This window comes from Lepidochelys kempii, chromosome 20, assembly GCF_965140285.1.
Source record: "Lepidochelys kempii isolate rLepKem1 chromosome 20, rLepKem1.hap1, whole genome shotgun sequence".
NCBI lineage: Eukaryota > Metazoa > Chordata > Testudines > Cheloniidae > Lepidochelys > Lepidochelys kempii.
This window is the reverse complement of record NC_136399.1, coordinates 22,605,334-22,622,288: the sequence shown is the minus strand read 5'-3', so window position 1 is coordinate 22,622,288 and position 16,955 is coordinate 22,605,334. Positions and strand designations below refer to the sequence as shown.

Sequence of the window (16,955 nt, the reverse complement as noted above, 5' to 3'; positions counted from 1 at the left end):
TGTCCTGCGTTTTCAGCTCCCAGTTGGGTTTTCAACTTTGAACGAACTGAGCTGAACTCATTGGATAAAATGCAAGGAAGGACACAAACGAGGCTACTGCTGTCACGAGTTGGTTTAGTTCTTCAGCAAACTCCAGCTCCAGGTGCTGAGCCAGTGGCTTCCACCCATTCAGGGGGTTTGACTGTCTTTAAAGTTTGGCAGCAAATGTTTACTGCTGCCTATTATTGTTAGGCCTTAACATCAGTTTGTCGATTTCAAATTCAGTTTTGAATAGCTTTGTTTTTATAGAGAAAGAGGGAATTAATTTCAAAAATGAGATTTTAAATTTTTTTAATATCAATTTTTATCCAACCTGCTGCTGGAACTCACACCGATTGGCGTCATAGCCCTGCCCATCTGGGCATTCATGCCCCACCCACCAGCACTCATGCCTTCTTTGTGCCATAGCCCCACCCTCCACCACTCACGCCCCATTCCTGCCTTAGTCCGACCCCCACCGCATCACTCATGTCTCATCAGTGCCTTAGCCCCGCCCCCAGCAGTCATGCCCCATCAGGGCCTTAGCCCCACCCCTGGCACTCACACCCCATCAGTGCCTCAGCCCCACCCCCAGCGCTCCGGCCCCATCAGGGCCTTAGCCCCACCCCCAGCACTCATGCCCCATCAGTGCCTTAGCCCCGCCCCTGACATTCACACCCCATCAGGGCCTTAGCCCCACTCCTGGCACTCACGCCCCATCAGTGCCTTAGCCCCGCCCCCGGCACTCACACCCCATCAGGGCCTTAGCCCCACCCCCGGCACTCACACCCCATCAGGGCCTTAGCCCCGCCCCCAGCGCTCCGGCCCCATCAGGGCCTTAGCCCCGCCCCTGGCACTCACGCCCCATCAGGGCCTTAGCCCCGCCCCCGGCACTCACGCCCCATCAGGGCCTTAGCCCCGCCCCCGGCGCTCCGGCCCCATCAGGGCCTTAGCCCCGCCCCCGGCACTCACACCCCATCAGGGCCTTAGCCCCGCCCCCGGCACTCACGCCCCATCAGGGCCTTAGCCCCGCCCCCAGCGCTCTGGCCCCATCAGGGCCTTAGCCCCGCCCCCGGCACTCACGCCCCATCAGGGCCTTAGCCCCGCCCCCGGCACTCACGCCCCATCAGGGCCTTAGCCCCGCCCTCGGCACTCACGCCTTGTCGGTGCCGTAGCTGCGGTAGTCGATGGCGGCGGCGATGCCCACCACGAGGGCCGGGAAGCAGTAGCCGCCCAAGTAATAGTACTTCTTGCGGGAGTACTCGCTCTCGAAGACCTCCACCAGCATGAGGTAGAGGTGCACGCCCTCCAGGCACATCCAGGAGAAGGCTGCCAGGAAAAAGTAATGCAGCAGCCCCGCGAAGATGGGGCAGGCGATCTGGGGAGGGGGAAGAGGGACAAGGGGGTTAGCGATACACCCTCACCCAGTGCAGAGATGCAGCCACTTCTGGGGTGCGGGCAGGTGGGGGCTGTTTATACAGGGATCCCCCTCTCTGTGCTGAGATGCAGCCACCTCTGGGGTGGGACGCGGGGGCTGTGTATACAGAGATCCCTCACCCGGCGCTGAGATGCAGCTGCCTCTGGGGTGGAACGCGGGGCCTGTTTAAGAGCCTTACAGCAACACAATAATGAAAGATGGGACCCCAGAATGAAACTGCAGGGAGCTTTTAGGAGAGGTGGAATAAATGCCCGGCCGGCCATTCCTGCAGCACAGTGCCTCCCAGCGCCACGCTGGGGCCCTGGGGTCAGCTGTGACGGCCAGGGCAGGATGAGTCTGGGCCCCACCTCATACTGCGTCTTGTCGATGCCGATGAGGAAGAGGAGCTCGGCGAGGAAGAGGCTGATGCAGAGGTTCTTGTGGATGGTGTTGCGGTCGGTCTGCAGCCCGCGCAGGAAGCAGAAGGTGGAGATGCAGATGGCCAGGCACACCAGCGAGATGACGATGCCCACCCAGGTGATCACCGACAGCAGCAGCTCGTTGATGCGGCCCTGGTACTGGGGCGGGAGGAGAAGGGGGATTAGGATGGGTGCCCCCGGGGCTGCTGTGCTGCGGGGAAGCCCCTGCCCAGAGCCGGAGCTCACCCCTGCACCCTGGGGTGCTCCCCTCCAGGCACCCCTCCTCCTTCTCACCAGGGATCCTCCCCATTCCTGGCTCCCCCGCATCCCCCCTGGGGATTCTCCCCCCTCCTCCTAACCTGGACAATTCAAAGATGCATCCTCCCCACCTCTGCCATTGCCTCCTGCACCCTCCTTCCTCTTTGCCCCTTTGGCGACTCCCTCCCCCCCACGCCCCAGCAGGTGCCATCAGCGGGGATTGGAGCTGGGACGTTCGGCAACTTGCAAAGGAGCAGTAGGCCGTTATCCTCCGACCAGCCACTAGAAGGGGACAGCGCACGCAGACCAGTCACTGGGAGGGACAGTGCACACCGACCAGCCGCTGGTGGGGAGGGACACAACACGCACAGACCAGCCACTGGGGGGGCAGGGGGGACACAGCACGCACAGAACAGCAACGGGGGGGGGGGACACACAGCGAGCCGAGGGCTGCGCGAGGAGGTGCCCCCGATGCCTGCCCTGCCCCTGAGCCGAGGCCCTTACGATCTCGCGGTGCGCCATGAGCACGGCGAAGTTGGTGAGGTGGCTGCAGGCGCAGGTCGTGTGCGTCTTGTTGGTCTCCACCAGGCGGCAGCCCTGCGTCGACCAGTAGCCCATCATGGAGCGCTCCGAGTAGTTCCAGAAGGAGCAGTTGGCGTTGAAGTGGTTCTTCGCCTGTGAGGAGAAGCCGGGGGGACGCGTCAGTGACAGTGGGGGTGACGGGAGCTCGAGCATCACAGGGGACCCAGGGACAGGGGTGGGTGGGCATAGAAGGATGGAGGGATACACTGGAATTCGTGCGTCCAGATTCTCATTGAGAGCACCCCAGCAGCGCAGCGCCCCCTGGTGCCAGGCTGGGGTGTGTATGGGGACAAGGCACAGCCAGGATACTGGGGGCAGCAGCCCAGCACCCCCTGGTGGCCGGGGCATGTCTCACCTCCAGGTGGGAGAGGGTGAAGATGACGGGGTCCATGAGGAAGACGCGGCTGGACTCCTTGTTGATGGAGGCGGCGATGACCTGCGAGTTGACGACCAGGGCAGGGCTGGGGGCGCCCGCCTCCCCGCTCAGCTTGACCGTGGCGTTCTCGGTGGAGAGGAAGAAGCCCAGGTTGTTGTAGAGGATGAAGACCACCTTGACCACCCCTGGGGAGGAGAGGGCGGCGGTTAGGGCGCTCCCTGGGGTTCCCCCCCGGGCCCAGGGCGGGGGCTGGCCCCCCTACTCACCATTGCGGCTGTTCTGCTTGATGGTTTTGGCCGAGAGCTGGATGGAGTTCTCGCTGGCGTACTCCTGCGGGAAGACCAGCTCCTGCACCTGCCCCTCCGTGTTCAGCACCGTCACCTCCAGCACTGCGGGGGGAGAGCCGTGAGGGGGGGCGTGTGCTGCCTCAGCCACGCAGCCCAGCCGTCCCGCACACGCGTCGCACGCACACGCATCCCTCCTGCATCCGCATCCGTCCTGCATCCGCATCCGTCCTGCACACGCAGCTGTCCCGCACACGCATCCGTCCTGCACACGCAGCTGTCCCGCACACGCATCGCACGCACACGCATCCCTCCTGCATCCGCATCCGTCCTGCACACGCAGCTGTCCCGCACACACATCCGTCCTGCACACGCATCCGTCCCGCACACGCATCACACGCACACGCATCCCTCCTGCATCTGCATCCGTCCTGCACACGCATCTGTCCTGCACACGCATTGCACGCACATGCATCCGACCTGCATCTGCATCCGTCCTGCACACGCAGCTGTCCCGCACACGCATCCGTCCTGCACACGCAGCTGTCCCGCACACGCATCGCACGCACACGCATCCCTCCTGCATCCGCATCCGTCCTGCTCACGCAGCTGTCCTGCACACGCATCCGTCCTGCACACGCATCCGTCCCGCACACGCATCACACGCACACGCATCCCTCCTGCATCTGCATCCGTCCTGCACACGCATCTGTCCTGCACACGCATTGCACGCACATGCATCCGACCTGCATCTGCATCCGTCCTGCACACGCATCGCACGCACATGCATCTGTCCTGCACATGCATCTGTCCTGCATCCGCATCCGTCCTGCACACGCATTTGTCCCGCACACGCATCGCACGCACATGCATCCGTCCTGCATCCGCATCCATCCTGCACACGTATCGCACGCACACGCATCTGTCCTGCACACGCATCGCACGCACACGCATCGCACACACACGCATCCGTCCTGCATCCGCATCCGTCCCGCACATGCATCGCACGCACACGCATCCGTCCTGCATCCGCATCCATCCTGCATACGCATCGCACGCACACGCATCCGTCCTGCACACGCATCTGTCCTGCACACGCATCGCACGCACACTCATCCGTCCTGCATCCGCATCCGTCCTGCACACGCATCTGTCCTGCACACGCATCGCACGCACACGCATCCGTCCTGCACATGCATCTGTCCCGCACACGCATCGCACGCACACGCATCCGTCCTGCACACGCATCTGTCCCGCACACGCATCGCACGCACACACATCCGTCCTGCACACACATCGCACGCACACGCATCCGTCCTGCATCCGCATCCGTCCCGCACACGCATCGCACGCACACGCATCCGCCCTGCACATGCATCGCACGCACACGCATCCATCCTGCACACGCATCGCACGCACACGCATCCGTCCTGCATCCGCATCCGTCCCACACATGCATCGCACGCACACGCATCCGTCCTGCATCCGCATCCGTCCCGCACATGCATCGCACGCACAGGCATCCGTCCTGCACACGCATCCATCCTGCATCCGCATCCATCCTGCACACACATCGCACACACACGCATCCGTCCTGCACACGCATCTGTCCTGCACACGCATCGCACGCACACGCATCCGTCCTGCATCCACATCCGTCCTGCACACGCATCGCATGCACACGCATCCGTCCTGCACACGCATCTGTCCTGCACACGCATCGCACGCACACACATCCGTCCTGCATCCGCATCCGTCCTGCACACGCATCGCACGCACACGCATCCGTCCTGTGCACGCATCTGTCCTGCACACTCATCGCACGCACACGCATCCGTCCTGCATCTGCATCCGTCCTGCACACGCATCGCACGCACACGCATCCATCCTGCATCCGCATCCGTCCCACACACGCATCGCACGCACACGCATCCGTCCTGCACACACATCTGTCCTGCACACGCATCCGTCCTGCACACGCATCTGTCCTGCACACGCATCGCACGCACACGCATCCGTCCTGCATCCGCATCTGCCCCACACACACATCCGTCCTGCTCATGCATCTGCCCCACACACGCATCCGTCCCGCACACATCTCGCACACGCATCCGTCCCACACACACGTTGCACGGACACACACCTATCCTGTATCCGCCCCGCACACGCATCTGTCCCACACACGCATCCATCCTGCCCATGCATCGCACACACATCCATCCCGCACATGTATCCATCCTGCATCCGCCCTGCACATGCATCCATCCTGTCCGTGCATTGCACACGCATCCATCCTGCACAAGCATCCATCTCACACATGCATGCGTCCTGCACCCGCATCCGTCCTGCCTCCCCCCTGCACACACATCCGTCCTACCCGCACACTCATCGCACGCACATGCATTCATCCTGCCCGTGCATTGCACACGCATCTGTCCTGCACACACATCACATGCACACTCATCCATCCTGCCCATTCATCTGTCCTGAACACACATCGCACATGCATCCATCCTGTACACGCATCCATTCTGAACATGCATCACATGCACACACGTCCGTCCCACACGTGCATCCATCCTGCCCACACATCGAACATGCATCCATCCTGCACATGCAGCCGTCCTGCATGCATTGCACACATCTGTTCTGCACACACATTGCACATGCATCTATCCTGCACTTGCATCACACACACATCTGTCCTGCACATGGGTGGAGTTTGCTCTGAGAAACACCAGCTGCCCCAGCCATCCACCAGACCCACCTTGCCATGCTGTGAATAGGGGTCACCCACTGATCCAATCCCTGGAGGACCCAGGAATCCGGGCAAGAGGCCAAGCCCAAGGTCATCTTCCCTACCTGCCTATTGGTAGTGGGGATATTGGGATCTCTGCCACTGCGGGCCAGGATAGGCCTTGCGGACCACCTTCCACCTCCCTAACCCTAGAGGACCCAGGCATCCAGGTAAGAGGCCTGACCCAGAATCAGCTTTCCCTTCTGCCTCTTGAGGACCAGGACGCTGGGGATACAAGGGTATTATTGGGGTCTCTGCCTTTTTGGGCTGGGATGACCGTTCCTGCCCCCCACATCACTACCCCCACTGATCCCTGGAGGACCCAGGTGTCCGGGTGGCGTCGTCGTGGGGGCCACTCACCCACATTCTGCCGGGTGGTGACGAAGCGCGCGGGCTCCTTGACGTTGTCGGCCAGCAGGAAGGCGCCCTCCTCCAGGATGTCCAGCAGCATGGTGGCCGTGTGCACCTGCTCCGTGGCGTTCATGTCCTTCCACGACTCCAGCGCCTCGGGCCGCAGCAGATTGTCCACGGTCTCCACCACAGCCTGGGGGGCAGGCGGGTGTGACACGGCTCAGCCCCGTGCTGGGCCCCACACCCGAGAGGGGAGCCAGGGCTGGGAGCCAACGGGGATTCTCAGACAGACTCCGGGGTTTCCTCGGGCGGGGCAAATTCCCCTCTACAGCCACAGCCCCCTCTCTCGCCCCCCCAGACTGCCTGCCCCGATGCCCCAGGGCACCAGAGCTACCCCTACCCCACCCGGAGCAACTGCTCTGCCTCCTCCCCATGCCTGCTTGGCTCAGGGCTAGGGGGTGAGTGGGTGTCTCTCCATGTCTCCCCTGGCCAATAGCTAGCCCTGGAACGGGGGATCCACCTCTGCCAAGCTGGGGTTGGCAGACTGACGATCTTGCTCAGTCTCTAGAGTTTAGATGGAAAATTTGTTTTTATTTCTCAGGTAACAAATTTGGATCTCAATGCCGGCTACTATCGTTGATCTCTATGTCTGCTACTTCTAATCACTTACAGTCGGTCTCCCTGTAGTTAACAAATCTGGTTTATATTTGACCTAAAACAGTGTGGTTTTGGTTAAAGTGCTGGGGAAATCTCAGCTCAGGTTAACAAGGGCTGTTGCAGATCCATTAGCCTTTTGTTGGAGTGGTGAACTAATTAATGAGCTTGCACTGTCCAAGGGTGTCTTGAGCAATGTAAGATGGTATATTTCTGGGGTGCAAGGCCAGGGGCTGGGGTTACTGGCTGGTGCCTCTCTCTGTACAATTCAAGAGTGGCTCAGGGAGCATTCACACAATCTTGCTGGGTGTGGGGCTCCACGTGCTGATGGCTGAGTGATCAAAGTGCCTGGAGGGGTTTGCTGCTTGTCACTGGCATAGCTTTGTATGAGACAGCTCAGGCTGGACAGTTAGGGGGGCACAGTGGTCCCACAGTTCCAGGTTGTACCCCAGGATCCCATCACAATTCCCCTCTCCCTCTGTGGTGTAAATATAAACTAACTCCATTGGGGCTGACTCCCCACTCAGTCCCCGGTGTAAATCTGGAGTAACCCTCCTGAAATCAGTTATGTAGCTGGCAACCTAGTGTAAGAGCAGGGCACTCTCAGGGCCAAGAACCCCGTAACTAGCTGCCCATCTGTGGCGGTTTCTTGGGGGCCAGCTGCAGGGCTGATTAGGGTTGGATTAGGGTTGATTAGGGTTGGAGCCCCGCCACTCACCTTGATGTAGTCTTTACAGGTCCGCTCTCGCTTGTGCATCTGAAGGCGCCAGACACCCGGAACACAGAGCAGGGAGGAAAGCAGGGAACAGACAAGAAGGCAAGGTCAGGGCCAGATCCCAGCACCGAGGGCCTGGGCTTTGATTCTCCAGGATACGTTCCCACCTTGGGGCCTTGGAGCCAAATCTGCATAAGATCCCTGCTAGCCCCAGTGTCAGTCACAGGTACCGGTCGATAACCATTGGGTAACTAGCTGACAACGAGCCAATACCCATGGGGTAACTAGCCAATAATGATTGTGTAACTAGCCAATAACTAGCCAATAACCATTGGGTAACTAGCTGATAACCACTGAGTAACTAGCCAATAACTAGCCAATAACCATTAGGTAACTAACTGATAACCATTGGATAACTAGCTGATAATTAGAAGCAATGACCATTGGATAACTAGCTGATGATCACTGAGTAACTAGCCAATAACTAGCCGATAACCACTGGCTAACTAGCTGATAATTAGCCAACCATTGTTCAATAACTAGCCAATAACCACTGGGTAATGAGCTGATAATTAGCTGAGTGCAATGGTGCCTGTCGCCAGTTCCTGCTGGGACCCCTTGAGTGCGTGGGGGGCCCAGGCTTTCAAAAGCCAGCCGGCTGCCAGTGGCTTGTGAGAAGAACGACCCCTGAAGAGGGCATCATACTGTGACCCAGCGGGCTGGACCCCCAGCGACGGTGGGACAGCAGACGGTGCCCCAGCGGGATAAGGTCCTGAAGGAACGTCACCACGTCGTGGCGTCGGATGAAGAGTTGTCATCTCGTGATGTGATGCAGTGTCACAAAACCCGTCGTCATATTGTGACATAACGTAGGAGGCTCCAGTAGGACGCCTCATGTCCTGATGGCATGTGATGACATCACAGGTGGGCACCCTCCCGTCACGGCACCATGTGATGACATCACAGGTGGGCACCCTCCTGTCACGGCACCATGTGATGACATCACAAATAGGCACCCTCCCATCATGGCATCATGAGATGACATCGCAGGTGGGCACCCTCCCATTACGGTACCACGTGATGACATCACAGGTGGGCACCCTCCCATTACGGCACCATGTGATGACATCACAGGTGGGCACCCTCCCGTCACGGCACCATGTGATTGCCTCACAAATAGATGCCTTCCTGTCACAGGGCATGTCATGACATCACAAGTGGGCACCAGCCCATCACAGCAGCATGTGATGACATCACAAAGACCTCCTCACGTCGTCGTACATCATGATGTCACCATTAAGAAATCATGATGATATCATCATACAGAAACGGCTCCGCATGGGGACACCGCAAGGGTTGGCACGGAGGAATAGACCGGGATGCAGATGCCCTGAAGGGACCTTTCTCTGTGTGATGGGATGTGAGAGATGCCCTGGCACATGGGGCCGGGGGCGTGGTTCCATAGGGCTCCCCCGTAGGGGGTTACCCACCCAGGCGCTCCCAGAGCACCCACAGCCTGGGTGCCCCAGAGCTAAGCTGCATGGACACCTCCCTACAGCCTGTTGCCTGGCTAGCTTTATCCTCATTTACAGGTGGGGAAACTGAGGCACAGAATGGCGGCAGTGACTCGCCCAAGGTCCCCGTGGGTGATAGAACCCAGGAGCCCTGACTCCCAGCCGCCCACACCTTGTTGTAGTTCTTGCCAGCCGACTCCCTCTCAATGGGGCGCAGCGCTTGCAGCTGGGCGTCCAGGATGTCCAGCAGCTGCTCCATCAGCTTGACAGAGGAGCTGACGTCGCCAGCGTAGATGGGTCCCCGTGTGTGCCGCGCCAGTTCGCTGGCGATGTTGGCCGCATTCTCTCCACTCTTGATCTGCCGGGACAAGGGGGAAGAGACCCTGCTTAGCCCCGGGGAGCCGGGTGCCAGGCCCAGTTCTCCCCACACAGGGTAGAAGTGCCCCTCGCCCCGCCCCACAGGGTACAAGCGACCTGCCAGATCCCGCCCCATAGGGTACGAACCATGCTCTCCCCCCAGGCCCTCTGTAGGGTACAAGCCATGCCCCGCGTCCCACTCTGTAGGGTATGAGTGATGCCCCCCAGCTCCCACATAGGGTGCGAGCGATGCCCCCCCAAAGCAGAGAGGAGAGTATGGGGGGCACAGGGAGGGTGGAGGAAAGGGGGAGCAGTGGTACCTTCTGTGCCACCTGGTTGACCCAGGGGCTGGTGCAGTTGCTGAGGTCGGGGCCACGCGGGTTCCAGATCCCCAGGGCTGGCAGGCACTGGAAGGAGGCGATGCCTGCGGGCAGAGAGGGAGGCGGGAGGCACCAGAGAAGGGAGATGGCCGGGGCCCCCTGTCAGCCTAGCCCAGCCCCTGATTCCCCAGTGTAGGCAGTGCCCATCCATGCCCCCAAGGGGTACGTGCGCTTTGGGGGTGGGGGCTCTGCTCTGGGGGATGCAGTGCCTGAAGAGGCAGCAGTCCCCCACTTTGCGTGGCCACGTCGCCCTCTAGGGGTCAGGCTGGCAGAGGGTATAAAGGCCCTGCTATAGCTATGAGTGGAGGGAGCACTCCCATGGCAGCTCGAAGAAACAGGGGTGTGTCTCCCCACCAGCCCCTGTGTCGGGGCCGCAGCCCTCGGCTGACCATGGCCCCCTCGAAGCAGATAAGCACCTCAGACTGGCTCCCCAGTGCAGGGAAACCCCTGCTCCAGCACAGAGGGGCAGGGCCAGCGAGATGTGGGGACGGGGCAGATGGGTGGTGGCCACGGGCTCTGGCTGTGAAGCGCTGACCCCCCCAACCCAGCGCATCGGCGCCATGCAGTCACCACACAGCCCCATGCTGCCCAGCTCAGCGAGACAGGGACTGGGATGGGGAGAGAACCCAGGAGTCCTGGCACCCAGACCCCGCTGTAACCACTACAGCCCACTCCCCTCCCAGAGATAGGGAGAGAACCCAGGAGTCCTGGCACCCGACCCTGCTGTAACCACTGCAGCCCACTCCCCTCCCAGAGATAGGGAGAGAACCCAGGAGTCCTGGCACCCGACCCTGCTGTAACCACTGCAGCCCACTCCCCTCCCAGAGATAGGGAGAGAACCCAGGAGTCCTGGCACCCGACCCTGCTGTAACCACTGCAGCCCACTCCCCTCCCAGAGATAGGGAGAGAACCCAGGAGTCCTGGCACCTAGCCCCCTGCTCTACCCATTAGACCCCACTCTCCTCGTCTTCCCTGCTGGCTGGCAGACTCTGAGGGGGGCCATGCCCCCTGCCACTCCATCCCGCTGCCCCCCCCAGCCGCCCGTTACCTCTGGTGCCCTTGGGGCAGGGCCGCTCCACCAGCATGCCCTGCTGCGTGGCCGGCCACTGGACCCGTCTGACCTCCTTGGGCTCACAGAAGAGCTCGGGGGAGACGTGCTGGTTGGAGGAGGGGGGCTTGCGGGTGCTGGGGGCGGCGGCTGTGACGGGGTGCAGCTCCGTGCCCTTCTGGTTGATGGCGCCGATGGGGTGGGTGGTGAGGGGGGCCCTGCGCACCGTGGTGGTGGCGGCGGGCGAGGCCGTGGTGGTGACCGTGGTGGGCCGCACCGTGGTGGTGGTGCTGAGTGGCGTGGAGGTGACGGGGCCTGGGGGCGGGAGGAGGGAGGTTAGAGACCCAGACACCCCACCTATGGCCCTGGGACCCCCGAGTCCTCCTTCCTCCCTATGGCCCTGGGACACCCCCCCCCCCCGAGTCCTGCTCTCTCCCTCCTGCCCTAGGAACCCACCAAGTCTCCCCCCATGGCCCTGGGACTTCCAAGTCCCCCTTCCTTCCTATGGCCCTGGGACCCCCGAGACCCCTATCCTTCCTATGGCCCTCGGACCCCCCCGAGTCCTCCCTACAGCCCTGGGAACCAGCAGAGTCCCCCTCCCTCCCTACAGCCCTGGGACCCCCCCGAGTCCCGCTCCCTCCCTACAGCCCAGGACACGCCAATCCCCCACCCACCTATGGCCCTGGGACCCCGCTGAGTCCCCCTCCTCCCTCCCTCCTGCCCTAGGAACCCACCAAGTCTGCCCCCATGGCTCTGGGAACCTCCTGAGTCCCCTACTCCCTCATGGCCCTGGGAACCCCCCACCAGTTCCCCACCCCCGCTATGGTCCTGGGAACCCTCTACCCAAAGCCCCCCATCCCCACGCACAGCCGTGGGAACCCCCAACCTGAACATCCCCTGGCTCCATGGACCCTCTGCACATGCCTGGTTTCCCTCCCCCAGACACGATCATGCACAACCCTGAACTCCTCCCTCCCCTCCCACACACCCCTATTTCCCCCCCTTGCACACCTTTTAGTCCCCACACACTCCCTGGTAATCCCTCCCGCCCACCACCTGCACCCCTTCCACCTGCCCCCCTGGGCTCCACCCCCTTTTGACCCTTCCAACAGCCCCCCCCACACACACACCTGAGACCCTCTCCCCCACCCAGGCCCCCTGACACCACACACCCAAGTCCCTGAGACACCCCCGTATGAGCCCCTGTGGGCCCCTCCCCATGAGAGATCCACCCCCCAGTGATGATCCACCACAGTTTCCCTCCAGACTCCTCTACAGGCTCCTCTGAGCCCGCCCAAATCCTACAGAGCCCCCCCATAACTCTGACTCCCTTGGAGCCCCCCACCGCCCCCTGCAAACCCCCTCACTGAGACCCTCCACCTCCTGAACTCCACACAGAGCTCTGAGCCCTCCCGAGGTCCCCCAGTGGCCCCCCCAACCCCCAGACATCTCCAGCCAACCCCCCCACTGCTATGAGCCTCCCCCGCAATAGCCCCCAAACCCCCAAGTTCTGAAGGGCTGCGCCCCCTCCTCCACCCGAGGAGAGCAGACATTTGGGTTCCCGCACTGGTGGGGGCCGGGCTGTGACCCCACCATTGGGGGCAGCTCTCCTAGCTCTAGGGGTGCTGCCCGTCTTTCCCCTCCCTCACAAGCCCTGCCCCCCGAGGGGCTGGCGGTGCCCAGTGGGGGGGGGTGGCTTGCGCTCACCCGTGCTGGGGTCGGGGGGCCCGAACTCCAGGGCGTAGCGCACCACGAAGTAGTTGTTCCAGACGTAGAGCTGGTTGTCGCGGGGGTTGTAGTCCACGGAGGAGACGTACTGGTAGGGGTTGGGGAAGGCCAGCGAGACGGGCTCCTCCCGGTTGAGGTTGGTGTTGAAGGCGTAGTCCACCCGGTTGCCGGCGGCCTCGCTGTCGTCGTCCACGTAGACGGAGCGCACCACGTACAGCACCCCGCACACCATGAAGGCATTGGAGGCCGAGCGCTTGTCGTAGCCCGTCTCCCAGGTGCCCTCGAAGCGCAGGGTGTAGGGGTTGAGCTGGCTCACCACCAGGCGCCCGTTGTTGCCCTCGGTGGCGTAGATGACCCACAGCCCGTTCTCATCCACCGCCAGGTCGATGTCGGTCTTGCCCCCCCAGCGGTAGGGCGAGGTGTCGTGGTAGTTGGCCGTGTTGATCACCGTCTCGCCGCTCTTGATGCGGGTCCGCAGGTCGTACTTGATGATGTTGCGGGTCCGCTCCTTGTTGTAGAAGACGGCCCCGTCGTACACCACGAAGCCCGTGCCGTCCACGCGGTTGGGCAGGCGGTAGGTGGTGGTGTGGCGGGCGCCCACGTAGTCCTCCCACGAGGCGTACTCCGTCAGCGTGTCCGTCCGGTAGGGAATCCACGGCATGACGTAGATCCGGTCGCCAGCTTGCAGTGGGTCTTTGCACCAGGCGCCCGACTGATGCTCCGATTCGTGGGTGGATGTGGCCTCCAGCACCTTCTGTAGGGTCCCCGGGCAAACGAATACTGGGGGGGGGAGGGAGCAGGGAGGGGAGGGAGATTGGGGCAAGTGGGAAGGGAGGAAGAGGAGGATCAAGAGAGTGAGTGAGCAATAGAATGAGAGAGAGAGAGAGAGAGAGAGAGAAAGGAAGAGAGAAAAGAGAAGAAAGAATAAATTTGTAACAGGCTGTTGGCTGGAGGAATGAAAATCAACTCTCGGTTCCCAGATCAGCTGCAGTCATGGGTGATTCATCTCTGTTACTGGGCAGAGTGCTTGGGGGGTACTTTTTGGGGGGCGTGGGAAGGCTGGGGGGGCATTGTGAAGGACAGGGGATGGAGGGGGAACCCAGATCTAAAGAAAGAAAAGACTTTGGAAGGGTGTGGCCTGCCGATCTCAGCGTAAAGACAGCGTGGTCACTTGCTCCAGAGAGCTGGGGTCAGCCGCCCCGGTTGTCGAGGGACCGGGCATGGGCCGGGCAGGCCCTGCTGGAACCAGGTCTGGTTTCACAGCCAGCCCGAATGCCACGGGACACGGCCGGGTCCCTGCCACCCTGCACCGGGGGTGATTCATTTACGCTGGCACAAAGTGCGGGTGAAATGCCACCGCGTCAGAAAGGGCTGTTGGGAGGGGCAGACCCTCTGCTGGGCAGGGTCACATGGACTCCAATGGAGCGATGAGATCTGGCCTATTTGCCAATGACTGCCCAGGCCTCAGGGTGCACAGACTCGGGTCCCCAGCTTTGTGGTGCAGGGTTTCTTGGAGGGACCCCAGCTTAGCTCCGGGAAATGAAGAATGCTGGTGAAAAGTCAGCAAGCAATCAGCCGGTGGTTGGAAGGACCCTGCCTAGCTCTTAGCTGAGTCTCCCTCCTGGCTGGGAGCCAGGTCAGCACTATAATCTGTATCTTAATAGGTGGGGAAACTGAGGCACGGAGGAACAAAGTGACTTCCTTCAAAGGGAAGTAAGTGGAAGACGTGGGGATAGAACCCAGGAGTCCTGACTTCCAGCCCCTCCAATTTCTCCACTAGGATCCCACTTCCTCGAGGATGTAGGAATAAAATCTAGAAATCCTGATGGCCAGCCCCTGACCCTAATCACTAGGCTACACTCCCACAGCTGTGAATAGAACCCAGGAGTCCTGGCTCCCAGCTCCCCTCCCCTGGCTCTAACCACTAGACCCCACTCCCCTCTGGTTAACATTCTTCCAGATTCTCCCTCTGTCGCCAGATATTCTTCAGGCGAGAAATCCTTTCCCCTCGGAAGGTGGGATGGGTGGGTAATGGACGCGTCCCCCTCTAGCCCCTGTTCCTACACATTGGTTGGAGTGACACCGATTTGGGGGTGGGGACACACAGTTGGAATGAAAAATAAGCAAAGCAAAAGATCCAACATTTTGCCAATTCAAAAGGAATAGCGGCAGAGCCCCGGTTGGGATCCTGTGTCCAGCTGACGTCTCGCTGGGCGTGGGGGGCTAAGGGGGTGTCCCATGGCCCTGGGGGGCAGGGAAGGGTTAGTGTAGAGCCCTGCAGAGAGATCCTGCCCCTTGGAAAGATTCTGGGATCAGCAGCCTGTGGGGTTAGCAGACGGTGCCGGATTCCCTCCTGGGACGAACAGCTGATGGAAGGACGACAGAAGATCAAAGCAGTCTGGTCTGCTCCCCACCCCCAGCCCCAGGCCCCCCCACGCTCCCACATCTCGCCCCACCCTGGATGCCTCTGGAGTGACCTTAACAGCCAGGTTTGATTCAGATCAGCATGAGTCATGAGAACTGGTGCACATGGGGTGGGGTGGTGAAGTGACAGCCGGGGGAGATGGAGGGGGTGGGGTGAGACAGTGAGCAGACCCCCCCCCCGACCCAGACATGACCCTGGGAGGATCTTGGGTTCTGAGCCAAGAGGAAAAGCTGTTAGCGAGAAAAACGGAGCGGGGAAGGTGGGGGGCGGGGGGCAGGCGCGACCGTCCTCCGGGTGTGTCCGGGCAGCTGGAGAGAGGCTGGGGAAGAAAACGGGGGTGGGGTGGGTTAGTGCTGCAAGGAAAGAAATGAAGCCACGGGCCAGAGCAGAGGATCCGCACCAGCGATCGCAGGTGCTGAACGGGACGGGATTGGACGCAAATCCCCAGGCGGCCAGAGGGGGAGACAGAGTCAACCGGAGGTGGAGTCAGTACGAATGGCACTGCCTCCCTTGGGGGTGGGAGTGTAAGGGGGGGGGATCAAGCACCCTGTCAGGGTGGGGCGGCTGGCCCTGGGGGCCCCACACCCCCCTGCATCCATGCCCAGCCCGTCTCCCATTTGCCTCCCCCAGATGGGGCCCATTTATCCCTCGCCCGCTGCAGACACCACCTTGTGGCGGGGGCGGGATGGAGAAAGGGCCGTGGCCGGCAGCCATCCCGGCATCGCCGGGGCTTGGAGGGGCCCGATCCAGCGCCAAGCGAATCCTCTGCTCTGGTTTGGCGTGCAGGATGGGCCGAGTGCCCGTGGGGCCAGCAGGCTCCAGTCCAATTGGCTATGCCAAGCTGGGAGCCCTGCGCCCTGCAGCCGCACGTCAGGCTCTGGCACGTATGGCAGAGGGAATCTCCCGGCAATAATTCCCTGGTGGACCCAGACTGCCAGCTACATCACCCCCTGCTGGCCCCCGGAGGAATTTACCCCCTCCTGGTCACTGCACCTGCTGCCTGCCCCTTGCTGTGGGTGTTTGGACCGATGAGAATCACAGCAGGAGCCTTTGGCATGAGGGGACTGGGCGACACGACCCTGGGAGGTCTCTGCCCGCCCACAGACAGGCACAGAACCCAGGAGTCCTGGCTCCCAGCCCCTCCCGCTCTAATCACAAAACAGTCTCCTGGAGCGAGATTAGTAAATGGAGCAGACGGGCTGGGAATCGGGACCCCTGGGTTCCATATCTGGGTTTGCTGCTCACCCTTGGGCCAGTCTGTCCATCCATCTATCCTTGTTCACCGCCTCCCCCCATCTCTCCCTAGACACAGTGTCCGTCTAGCTCAAGTGAGGGACAACCCGCCCCAGCCTTTTCGCCATTAAGCCAACGGGTAATTCCCCATCAGAGCTAAAAACAAGCCCTGTGTTTCCAGTCTGAATTTACTCAGCTTCCAGCTGCTGGCTCTTGCTTTGCCTTTGTCGGGGAGACTGACCAGCCCCCTGCTCGCTGCCCGTGGCTGTGATCGAGTCACCTCGGCCCGGCTCTCCCATAAGCCTGGAGCTGAAGCTCCTCCATGCTCTCGCCAAGGCAGGTTTCCAGGCCTCCAGTCATCCTTGCATCTCGCCCCATCCCCCTTCCTCTTTTCAGCGA

At 61.5% G+C, this 16,955-nt stretch overlaps 1 protein-coding gene across 5 annotated transcripts in view; it reads right to left on the bottom strand.

Moving 5' to 3' along the window:
• Positions 1–16,955, bottom strand: part of ADGRL1 (adhesion G protein-coupled receptor L1) — a 101,803-nt gene that overhangs the window by 8,384 nt on the left and 76,464 nt on the right. For 3 of the 5 annotated variants that reach the window (XM_073318301.2, XM_073318297.2, XM_073318299.2), the window contains exons 5-15: positions 12,878–13,678; positions 11,171–11,485; positions 10,063–10,166; positions 9,558–9,743; positions 7,875–7,913; positions 6,512–6,695; positions 3,337–3,459; positions 3,050–3,255; positions 2,617–2,787; positions 1,804–2,013; positions 1,176–1,396 (exon numbers count right to left, since the gene is read on the bottom strand). In XM_073318301.2, coding sequence (XP_073174402.1) covers positions 1,176–1,396; positions 1,804–2,013; positions 2,617–2,787; positions 3,050–3,255; positions 3,337–3,459; positions 6,512–6,695; positions 7,875–7,913; positions 9,558–9,743; positions 10,063–10,166; positions 11,171–11,485; positions 12,878–13,678 — 2,560 coding nt within the window. The remainder of the gene's footprint in view (positions 1–1,175; positions 1,397–1,803; positions 2,014–2,616; positions 2,788–3,049; positions 3,256–3,336; positions 3,460–6,511; positions 6,696–7,874; positions 7,914–9,557; positions 9,744–10,062; positions 10,167–11,170; positions 11,486–12,877; positions 13,679–16,955) is intronic. The other 2 variants (XR_012155691.2, XM_073318300.2) reach the window with 2 other exon arrangements.